Source organism: Falco rusticolus, chromosome 8 (genome assembly GCF_015220075.1).
Source record: "Falco rusticolus isolate bFalRus1 chromosome 8, bFalRus1.pri, whole genome shotgun sequence".
NCBI classification, from domain to species: Eukaryota; Metazoa; Chordata; class Aves; order Falconiformes; family Falconidae; genus Falco; species Falco rusticolus.
This window is the reverse complement of record NC_051194.1, coordinates 38,661,043-38,672,955: the sequence shown is the minus strand read 5'-3', so window position 1 is coordinate 38,672,955 and position 11,913 is coordinate 38,661,043. Positions and strand designations below refer to the sequence as shown.

At 53.7% G+C, this 11,913-nt stretch overlaps 1 protein-coding gene across 1 annotated transcript in view; it reads right to left on the bottom strand.

The window, feature by feature from the left end:
• Positions 1-10,273, bottom strand: part of IGFBP2 (insulin like growth factor binding protein 2) — a 67,656-nt gene extending 57,383 nt beyond the window's left edge. Inside the window, exon 1 of the mRNA XM_037397982.1 lies at positions 9,763-10,273. Coding sequence (XP_037253879.1) covers positions 9,763-10,165 — 403 coding nt within the window. The 5' untranslated portion in view covers positions 10,166-10,273. The remainder of the gene's footprint in view (positions 1-9,762) is intronic.
• Positions 10,274-11,913: the final 1,640 nt, after the last annotated feature.

Sequence of the window (11,913 nt, the reverse complement as noted above, 5' to 3'; positions counted from 1 at the left end):
TTCCAGGCCAGAACCTCATGGACTGAAATCCCTCAATAATGCACAAGAATTAATGGAATCTGTCTCGCTCCCTGCAAGATGGGGGTGACAGGTCTGTGGGGCCTGGCAGGAAAAAAAAGCATGGAATAAACTTATTTTAGCCACTAAAATCAACAACAACAGAATTACTCAGCATACCCACAGAGGGCTGACCTGTTACTGTAAGAAGACACCATTTTGCCATAGACTCATTTCTCCCTCCCAGTTCTGGACTGGTCTTTAAATTCAGGGATGGATCAGAGCATTAGCCTCTAAATAGTACCTCTAGTGCTGTCCCACCATCCAGTCCCAGGAATGGCAATATTCCCTGAAGACCACTAGAATTCCAGACCTTTGCCCCAAACGTCCTATGTAATGGACTGTCTGTAACAACTTGGATTTCTAACAGTCTAACCGAAAATCCTCCCAAAACCACCTGTGCACAAGCCATGGAGGCAGCACTGTTCACCATGGCCAAAGGAAGAGGTCCCCTACCACAGCCAGTCACTGCTTTAGGGCTCCTCATCCCAGTTTCCATCACGGCAGATGATTTACCTGTCCATTCACACCACAGTCAGATCAAGATGGTGCAGCAGTGATTTCCCTGCCATTATATCAACCTGGTTCATATGACGTTCAGAAGAAAGGACAGTGCCCTCTGCACATCAGGGATTGTATCAGACTCATGGCCCTTGATTAGTGGTGGGTACTATGCTAGAAAAAGAACAGCTGTTGGAGCTCAGCAGTGCAGAGTGCAAGAAGGTTCCAGCACAAGAACATTGTCCTTGACCAGCTGGACTAAGAGGTGCCTTTTCAGAGCCTGGGATGGAGTCTGGAGCAGTTCTTCAAGCCTTCAGAAAGCAGTGGTAAGACTTGTTATAATGTTATTGTTCAGCATTTTCCTCACGCTGGTTCAGCTGCAAACCTAGAAGAGCAAAGCAGCTACCACGTGGAGGGTGGATTGCAGCACCCCTGACAACTGTCCCCAAGAAGCAGGACATAATTCACCAATATAACTGGAATTTGTCTTTAGCACAGGCACTGTGGAGTGAGTGAGGGGGACCAGGAGGTACAAACAACAGTCACGGAAAACCCTGGAACTCTTAGGTTAGCTTCACTGGGAACAGCAACACCATGGTGGCCAACCACTCTGACCCTACAACCTCCACACCGAACGCCCCCGGCAGCCAGGACCCACAGGACACACACCAGGCGTCCCGAGGAGCCCCTGAGCCAGCTGCCCTGGATTACCCACAGCCTCTGTAGCTACACATCCCTGCCAGGGCTGCAAGGCCGAGCACCAGCACCAGCTCTGGGCTCCAACAGCGCGGCAGGATGGAGCCCCATGCCGGTCGCCCCTCCTGCTCCTCCTCCTCCTCCTCATGCCATTCCTCTTTGCTAAACCTGAGTTCCTCTCCCCATTTCTGCTTGCTTTTGAAGTGCCAGATGAAACAGCACCAGATGGAGGCGAGCCACTCACCCGCTGAAAGCAACGGGAGACGAGCGTTTCCACATGGGCTGTGTGGGAGGGCTGCCATCGTGCCGGTCGCAAACCCTGCGTCTCCCCCCAGCTCAGCTTGCAGCCGAACGGCGCGCTGAGCACCACAGACAAAATCTCCTGGATTCATACAGAAAATGACCCCTGAGCAACTTTCCAAATGCAAATAAAGGTCAGATTCTATCCAGTTTCACTGTTTCTACTCTTCTGCCTTCACTGCAGCCACTCAAGATCTGTCCTGCTCCCCTCAAGAGCAAAATTTGGAACTTCTAAAATACAAGGGCACTCCCTACCCTGCAGGAGACACCTCACACTGGGACACATACACCTGATCTTTGGAGGTACAAAAAGGTCTTGGAGGACACCCAAACCTGCAAAGACACCTTCAACAACTCACCCACCACTTCCCCCAGACTGAACAGCGAGCACTCCTGGGACGTGGACATCTGGCACCCACCCTTTTCCAGTTTTAAAACAGCAAGAGGAAAATATGGGAAGGTTATCAGACAACTTTCTCACCAAGCCAAGAGAAGTCTATTAGCGTGGACTAGGTCTTCTCCAGCTAGCCAGAAATGCTGACAACAGGTTACCCTGGCTGAGGTCTGAAAAGCAAGTTCTTACATGGAAATCTTGCTGTGGTCTTGAGCAAAAATACTGCAAAAGCTTCATGAATTTTCCAGACATTATAGGACTACATGTCCCTCCCATAGATGATGCCGTGCAAGTGACTGCAACAGCATGTCACTGTTGTAGGCATCCTGCATCACCTGGCTACAAGGACAAGCTGCAAGGAGGCACAAAAACTCCTCTCTAAAATTGCTTCCAGCCAGTAAGGTATTGGAAACATTATTAATTTCAAGGGCAGAGCATTAGAAATCCCCTCATCCCACCTGAGCTAGTTTGTCTGCAGAAAATTGTAAGGAAAAGCTGGGATTTCAACACGGTCCAATTCCCAGCAGTGCTTTGTGTCACTCTCAATTACAGTCCAGAATGAACTACCAAGAAATCGTTCCTTGCGGCCGGCAGAATTAATGGGATCTTTGACTACAGGAGCACCAGGCAGTGAACTTGTTCCCTTACCAGCCAAGAGGCACAGTGCAGCTTTCTTCAGAATAAAAGCTGCAATGTCAAAGGATAGTTTAAGGCTTATAAAAGTGACCTGATGTTTCCCAGTATTCTGGTCTGTAAAAGGCAAGAGATTACTGACCCTTTCCTTTCTAAAAAAATGTATTTCTACCATAAGCTGATGCAGCAAGAGACTTTTATCTTCCCACTGGTATCCAGCTAAATTACGTGTAGGGCAGAACGCTGAACAGAAGACAATCAATAACGCAGTTACAACAAGCTGTCAAATGCTGGGCTGCAGCAAAGCTCTGATAATTGCACAAACCCCTTTCTCTTAAGCCTTTGCCTAGGAAAGCCACCCCATCACGTTCCCTCATAATTAGGTGTCAACTCGCACGTCTAATGAGGTCATGCTTGGCCAGTTCGTGAATGAGAAACACCTCCCAGCTTGCTGGCAATGACTGCTGAAAGTAGGCAAAGATGTTTCAGTCAGACTCAGTCTGCTGAAGGTAGTTTATCTTTGTGGAAATGATAGTAAGACTGGACTTGCAATCTGCTAAACTGGCAGAAAACTCATGCTTCCAGAAAAGTGAAGGTCTCGCTGGGTTAACTCCCTATCATGGCTCACCCAGGGTCCAGACGAGGACCAAGACCTGTATGATGGAGCACAAGGATCTGCGCCAGGACCGGGGGGGGGGGGGGGGAGTTGGGCGTAACTGCCACGAAATCAGCTCAGCAGGGATGAAACACAGCTAAGAATAAGCTGCACATCAGGACCCCCAGCAAGGATCTTTCCTTCTCTCTGAAGTCCACACCAGGCCCATGCACCATGGTTAGTCTCCAAACCCCATAGCACACTCAGCACCCATGAGGCAGCATGCTGTTGCGTGGTACACAGCAAAGGGAGACAAGGCAACTCCCTCCCCTAGACAGACACAGGGCACTAACACAGCTTTCCCCACAAGGCTAATGCCATCGGGTAAAGCCTCGCTCACTCTTCCACCGAGGCCAAACCTGCCTCTTCTGGCAAATGCAAACAGTCAGCAAGGACAAGGGAAAGCCAAGTCCACTGTGTTCGGTATGCGCTGCTAAAGGACACCCTCAAAAGCAGTCACACGCACACTCATTCAGGCAGCACCTCCCCAAGGAGGAGCCAGGGCTGAAGAAGGGTGGAAGCAATAGTGAAGCGCATGCAATGGCCAACAGCTTGGCACCCTCTGATATGGAAGGCGTCTGCTAAGCAGCCACTGGATCAAAATTATATATTTTATCCTGATTCAAGAAAAGAAAACAGGAATTCTTACACCTGGAAACCACCACAAAGCTCAGCCCTCCTCTGGTAACAGAAATGCTTTAAAAGCATCTTTGCATTTTACCTTAGCCTTCCTCTTACTCTGTCTGCCTAGAGCAAAAGATCCTCCCTGCAGGAATCAGCACCAGGGGGGAAGGCAGATAAAACAATGCTGAGAAAGCTGGAATTGCCCAGTCCAAAAGTCACCAGGGAAACAGCTCTTTCTCCTAGCTCCTTGGTGCTGAACACGCAACCAGGAAAAGCAGGTCCAGAAGTGCTGCTGGCCACTGGGGTGAAACCCTGGCTTCACAAATCCAGGTGCATTTGTAGGTAACAGCAACAGCTGCCCATCGGGCAGATAAATTAACCTCAACTAACGCTGCAGCCAGGTCTCGTACAGAGCCATACACAAACATACCTCTCACATTCCAGTTTTCACTGTTTTGCCTCCTGAATTGTTTACCTCGGCTCAATTCCTGGATGTGGATAAAACAAACGAGATGGACTTTCTCACAGACAGGGCTTCTTGCTGTTCGCTTGACAAATACCATGCTCAGCGAGAATGAGCCTGAAACCCAGAGGAAAGGAAACAACTGCGAAGGGCAAGAAGGAAACGGATCATTTGCCAAGGGACGGCATGAAAACACATTTCTCCTTTGGGCCAGAGCCTTGAAATCTTCCCAAGCTTCCCCCTCCCTCCAAACCACCATTTTCACACCACCATCAACCCCACCACAGCAGACACTAGTGGGACTGGAGCAGGGGGTAGCATTATTTTCAAGAAGCTGCTCCACAAGGTGCTATTTATTGTCTCAATAGTTAAAGACGACAGCCAGCCCAGGGCCCGACCAGGTTAGCTCTTAACCCGACACAGCTGCCGCAAAATTGCTTGGAGACCTGGCCCACCTACTGGCAGAGCCCCAGAGGCAGTGAGGACAGATGAGCTGTGTGGTTTTTTCACTCACATATCATCCTTAGAGCTGTTATTATTATTAATTGCATTTCACTTTTAATAATTTCTTCCAAGGCAAGGAGCTCTGCAGACATTCAGTTTATGCTGGGCAGAGCCGCTGCAGTGGCCGTGGACCTATAAACACACTCCTGTGGATCTGGTTCTTGCCGTTGGCTCCGCTGGTGCCTAGCAATGTCCAAGCTTCCATAAGCCAGGCTGAATGCCTGGTTGCAGCACTTGTAAATAACCTCCCTCTTGGTCGTGTGCTTTTGCCTCAAAAGGCATCTCACACAGGACAAGGGGGACACTCATAGCCTGGCTCTCCTCTACCCTTCGCCCACTTTTTAGCCACACAGCCCCCTCAGAACGTTAACTGCTCTGTTAGATCTGGTCAACTTGACTGACAGGGTCAGAAGTTGTGGGGGCAGAAGGACAGATACACGCGTGCACATGCAGATCATGATGGATGCTTTATTTCCTTACAAAAGCAGGAGGAAAGCAGAAGTCTTCCTGGCAATTCAGTGGACATGAAAAATGCACTCATAGCATTACTGGCATGGTTTTCAAGTTGCTGTTAAAATTCCACTTATATTATGCTACCTCCAACCTCAGAGTCTTCTGTGTTTTGCAGCAATACATTAAACTGTCTTTTAGCAGCTGCCTGCCAAGGGGAAATGGAGGTTTTGACATTTGACCCATAAGGAAGGATGTGTGGCATTTGGGGCTACCCAAATAAGGATTTTAGTTGGATGCTAAAGCAAGCTGTGTTTTTAACAGTTAACTATTTTGACGCTGTTTTTTTATCATGGGAGTTCAAAGCGGAGTCCCTGACCAGGTGAATGAGGCAAACCCAGCCCTGCAAGTTCAAGTTTGCCTGGAGCCACATTCTTTGCACAGCTCTCTTTCCATTTGGAAAGGTTACTTTGCACTGGCAAGGAATTAAAAAAAAACCACATTTGTTTTAATAAAGAAGTGAGATTCCAAGGCAGGACTTAATAGCCAGCAGTGGGTTCTGAGGCAGATACCACTGAATTAGCACAAATATCTCAACAACAAAATAAAACAATACTACAAACCCAACTGAACTGCACTGGCAAAAGGGAAAAAAATTCCCTTAACTGGTCAGCTCTGAGCAGTCGCTCAGGAACCTTTTTTTCAGAGTGGAACAAGTTTTATTCCAAGGGCCTTGTCTCCATTAGGAGAAAATAGATGTTATGAGCTATGCTCATAATTTGGGCAAGACAATTTAGGACATTTGCTGACCGCTCAGGTCTGCTCTGCTCCACCTCCTAGCATAAGTTCCCACCTTGGAACAGCACCGGCACCCTGCTGCACTCTGAGCCAGTTCAGGTCAATGATCTGACAGAAAACCGTTGACTTGTTTCCTGGGGCTGGCTTTCTGCAGGATTAGCTCCTGAACCAGCCTACTCTGACACAAGGTTAGAGTAAACCCAGCAGAAGGAAGGGAGAAGGACATGGCAGCTGAGAGCTGGACAAGACCATGCAAGGCCCCCGATTCCAGTTCATGATAGCCACAGCAGAAGGCAGCATCCCCACCCTCCAGCTGAGACTGGAGAGGTTGAGAGACCCTAACGGTACCTGATGTTTCAACACCTCTCAAAGCACACTGTGTCTCCAGGACCCATTCAGATCTGCTTGGAGAGAAGATGGCTCTCAGGGACTGGGACATTATCTGCCAGGATGCAGACTGCTAACACCATGCACAGACATCCCTCACCCTGCTCCCTGTGTCCTGGTCGACCTCGGGCACATCATTTAGTCCATCTGCAAAACAGCATGCCAATCTCGCTGAGGGGCTGAAAGAATAAACACACTCGAGATTGGCATGAACTCTGCGAGCTCTGCATGCACAGTAACAACCCTCTGTCCCCAGTTCAGGCAGTTCCAGCCAGCAGTACGTAAAGCTTGTTACGCAATGACCTGAAATAAACTGTAAAGGAGCGTGGTCCAGTGGCATCAAAACTATTCCAGAGGCCCTGATCCCTGGAGGTGCTGAGCCTCCACCTCGCTCCCACCACCGGTGGGAGTTCCTGCACTCCTCTCCCCGGGGAGGGGGTAGAAGTTCTCAGACTGATTTCCACAGACTGCTGCTATTTTGTTCCAACATTCCCAACATCTTCAAAATACCCAAAGCCTCTTGTGCAATGAGCAACATCCCCTGCTTCCTAGCTACATGGTGGTTTATGTTACTTTCCATCTACAACCATTTCAGGATTGGCTTTACAGACCTATGTGGAAGACTAAACAATGCTGGAGCCACAGCAGGAGAATTTGCAGAGTTTTATTCCTTGTTTCATTTGGGCAATCCTTCTGCCTCTCATCAGGGACAAAAAAAATTGCCAACCTCTTAATTCAGAAATAGCACGAGCTCTGCATTCCAGTCCTGAATTAGCCAAAAGAGCCTTTTCAAGTTGGAAAGGGGAAAATGGGCAAATACCTTTAAGTACATTTAAAAAAAAAAAAAAGCCTCAACACCTGCCTTTTGCAGGCAAAAAACTGCTCTCGGGCACTCTTGAAACTAGCTCAACATCAGCATTTGAAAGCAAATTCCAATCCCTGCTCTTTTGGGTGCCAGACTGCTTTCCCTGTCACTGCTTTAAAAGAAAAGCAAACTCTCCCTCGTACATGTTTTGCAGGCACCCTACAGATGGAAGCGAGGATGTGAGTCTGAACAGAAGAGTATCAAGCGAAGCTGGCAGATTTGGATTTTGTTTTTGTTGTGGGTTCGGTTGCTTTGGTGTTTTGATTTGTTTTGTTTTGTTTTTTCTAATGGGTACAACAACCTGTTAAAAGTTTTGTAATCTGAAGACAGCAAACCCTTTTCTGGATGTCCAAGCTCCTCTGCCAAGACATGCTCAACTGTGAATATTCCAGCTGCATGTTTCACATCACGCTCGTTAAGGTTGTGCTAGTATTATTATTCACCCCCTATGGACATTACAGAGCACCTAATACATTAAAATGTTCTTAAACTTGCTATTTATGTGTGTGTATCACACACAGAGATACAAATAAATAACATCCATTGTAAAGGAATAAAGATAATAAAATCAAGCAAAATACCCAGTGAAGTAACATAATTCTGAAATGAAGTCCATAAAAGCAGCATTAATTCAGAAAATCACCTTTCAGCCCATCACTGCAATGCTCTCCGTGCCCCCCCCCCCCCCAACTTCTTGTAAAAGCATAAGCCTGGAAGTCAGCGCCAGATTCCTTAAATCTGAACGCCCTTGGCTTCTTCTGGAGAGTGTAAAATTCATTCCCTTGACACCCATATTCCGTAGTCAAGCAAGATTTCACATCAACGTGTTCTCCAGACTCCCGGCTCTCCACAGCCCTTCGCAGCTGGGCAAAGGAGGGGGGCAGGAGTGGGGACCACAGCATGGCAGCCTGGGTGCACAGAAGCAGCACCTTGCAACGTCTGAAGTTTTCCCTGCTGCTGTTGTTATTTCACTCCCCTCTCTCCATCTCTCCCCCTCAAGTGTAGCAGCATGCGCAGGTACCCAGCTGCACTCGCATCCTTCTCGGTGAGTGAAGCCAAGAGGTACAGCCCGGTTCAGAGCGCTTTTAAATAAAGCCTCAACAAGAGGGAAGGGAAGGAATTCAAAGTCGTGCTGCTGAACTAGTTATGCAAACAGGGTCAGAGCCCCAGTCATAGCCAAGGAAGCAAAACCAGCAAGGAGGCAGGAGCCAAGGAGGGGTGATTTCAAAGGAGAAAGTGCTGGTTTCTACTCCCAGACCTGATTCGGCAATTTTCAACATGCCACGAAAAGGGAAAGAGCTTGCGGCGGATCGCAAGGGAGAGGAGGCATCAATAAACCAATCTCTGCTGTATCGGCACCCCCTGGAGCGCTGCCTCCCACAGCAGGCGCAGCAACAGGTCAGGAGCCTGTTTGCATCCCCGTCCTCGGGGCTGTGCCCTCGGGGGACTCTCCTCTTCCCCCAGGACCCAGTGCCCGGACCAGGGGGACCAGAGGGGGCCAGGACCCCCACGGCAGCCGGCAGCGGCCACCCCAACTCCAGGGTGGGCTCTGCCGGGAAAGCAGCCACAGGGAGCGGGCTCCCGGCACAGCAGGGCCCCCGCAGTCCCCCAGCCACCCCCTTCCCACCAGGCAGCACACGGTCCTCCCGCACCGCCTCTCCCCGTGTCTTTGGGGCATCCGTCACCCTCCGGGGTAATTTCAGTCCGGCGCCAAACCCAAATGCGAACCTCCACCTCCCTCTGCTCCCCGAAGAGCTCCCCCTCCCTTCAGCTGCATCCCCCCCAAACTTCACCCTTAGCTTCCCCCGTGGGTTTTCTTCTCTACGAGTCCCCAACCTCCACCCTGCCCTGCCCCCGCCCCGGACAGTCCCTGCATTCCCCCTGTGACACCCCACCCCTGGGCTTCCTGCCCCGTGCCAGCAGGAAACCCCTCCGACCCCCGGGGCAGATGTACCCCCCAAATCCCCATTCCCCCTCACGCCCAGGGATGCGCTCACGGTCCTTCCTCCCCCCTCCAGCGCCCCTCTCATTCCTGCCCCCTCTGTCCCTCCCCGGACGCCCTCTCCCTCCTTTCCCGCCGGAATCCCCCTTCCCTGCCCTCTCGAGGGGTCCCTCTGCCCCGGCGGCACCCCCTTTAGGCCACCCTTCAGGACCCTTTTGTCCCCGGGACGTGCCGGCGCTCCGCTGCCCCGGCGCTCGGTCCCGGGAGCGCGGTGCCCGGTGCCAGTGCCGCACGGCCGGTGCGCAATGCAGAGGGTCCCCGGTGCCCGGAGCGCGGCGCCCAGCACCCCGGCGCCGCCGCCCGCTCCCGGTGCGCGGCGTCCGCTCCCTCGCTCGCAGGGCGCGCGCTGCCCCGTCCTCCGCGCGCGGCTGCGCGAGCCCCCCGCCCGGCCCGCGCTCCCCGGTGCCGGCGGCGCGGTGCCGGGCGCTCTCACCTGCGGGGCGCTCGGCGCTGGCGCCGTACTCGGCCGTGTCGCGGCGGCGGGCGCAGGTGCCCTGCCCCTGCACCAGGGCTTGCAGGGGCAGCTCGGCGCCGGGGTCGGGGTAGCAGCGCAAGCCGGCGGCGCAGCGCGGCGTGTAGACACCGCACGCCTCGGCCTCCAGGCGGGCGCACACCGGGCAGCAGCCGCAGCCCGGCTCCCGCACCAGCTCGGGGCAGGGCGGGCGGGCGGCCGGGGGGCAGGCGGCCAGGCGCTCCGCCGTGCAGGGCGGGCAGCGGAACAGCACCTCGGGCAGCGCCGGCCCCGCCAGCGCCAGCGCCGCCGCCGCCGCCGCCACCAGCAGCCGCGGCCAGGCGGCCCGCGCCGCGCCGCCGTGACCGACCGCGCCGAGCGCCATGGCGGGACTGACGGGCGGCGGGGCCGGCAGGTGGACACGCCGCTCGGCCTCCCGGCGGCGCGGCGCGGAGCCGAACGGCACGGCGCGGCACGGCACAGCACGGCACGGCACGGCACGGCGCGGCACGGCGCGGCGCGGAGCGGAGCGGGGCCGGGCGCGCCGCGGCGCCGCCGGGTCCTAGAGCCGCCCCCGCGCCCGCCCCCCCGCGGGGGTCGGGGCTGCCCCGGAGGGGAGAAGGGGGGCTGCCCCACAGGGAGAGGGCATCAGGCTCCGGGAGGTCTGGGGCTGGCGCACGGGAGGCTGGGGGTGCCCTGAAGAGGAAATGGGGGGTCTGACCAACACGGGGCGAGGGCCTGCTGCAGTGGGAGCCGAGGTGTGACCCACGGGGGACATGGATCTGCCGCGCAAGGAGGCTGGGGTCTGCCCCGCTGGGCAGAGCGGGGCCGCACCCGGGCAATCGAGCCTGCCCCACGGGGACGAGTGAGGCCTGCCCCAGAGACGCCTAGTGCGGGGAGGGATGGAGACCCTACCTCACAAAAGAGCTGGGGTCCTGCCCCACAGGGACACCCGGTGCTGGGGGACATGGACGGACCGAGTGATCTCCACAGCACCAGAGAGAGACGGGAGGGGGGCTGGGGGCAGGTGGGAGCCCACTTTCACCCCTTGCCCCAGAAGTGCCAGACCAGGCATGAGCAGCCACATCTCAGGCTGGGTCCCGCTGTGGGGATGGGGTGGGAAAAACCTGGGTTCAGGGACAGTCCTGCCATCCAGCCTCCCCCTTCCCCACCCCACCGAGGCCATCCTGCCTCGGTGGGAACCAGGCCCTGAGGCTGGGTGAGCCCCCTTGGAGTGGCAGAGCTCTGTGCCCATAGGGCTGCCCACATCTCCAGCCTGGCTCCCCACAGGGCATTTACACCCCCAGACCAAAGCCAGCTGCAGCTGCGGCGGGCTCGGTGCCTCCCCTGCCTCGCCAGGGTGCCCGAAAGCTGGGGTGTGGCCAGGGATGCAGAGGCTGAGTTCTCCGGGCTTTGGGGTTTTGGTGTGAAATACCCATTTCAAACCCTAACACACTCCTCTCCCTTCTGCCCAACACCCAGGCTACACAGAGGATTTTAAGTACAAGGGCTGTTACACAAAGGTGACTTTTTTGACTAATGAAAATAACAACAACAAAGCCAAGGGAATGCAACCGAGCTTATGAAACTGGAAAACTTGGTTAATATCTTTGTGGGGTTGAACGGCTAAAGTCAGGCACTGAGGCAGCCCGAGTTCCCCCAGCAGCAGGAGTGTCAGCTTTGGGGTACTTAGAGTTAACATTTGCTGCTGTAGTTTTTTTGTTGTTTTGGTTTTGGTTTTTTCAAATTAAGAAAAATGCAAAATGCTGCTGTTGATGATGACTCGTGTGGCACAACTTTGTGCACAGGATTACTCACGGCCCTGGAGTTATAGAACAACATGTTTATTTGTGGGATCCGCGAGCGCAGGGTGGGATGATGGCCTGCGGCATTCAGCGTGCTCCATGAAATCCCTGCGATGCATCCTGGGACCAAGCACACAGTCCCATCCCCATCCCTGGGACTTCCCAAGCAATAACTCAGGTTTTACCAGAGTTAATAAAGCATGGTCCCTTTCTCCGGCTGCCCGCCACACTGCCGATACCTTGTCATGGAAGAGCTGCCCATTTGCTTTACTTGTTAAAATACACCATTGCTTGTCTGCATCTTGCTTAAGCTGGACAGTGATTTTAA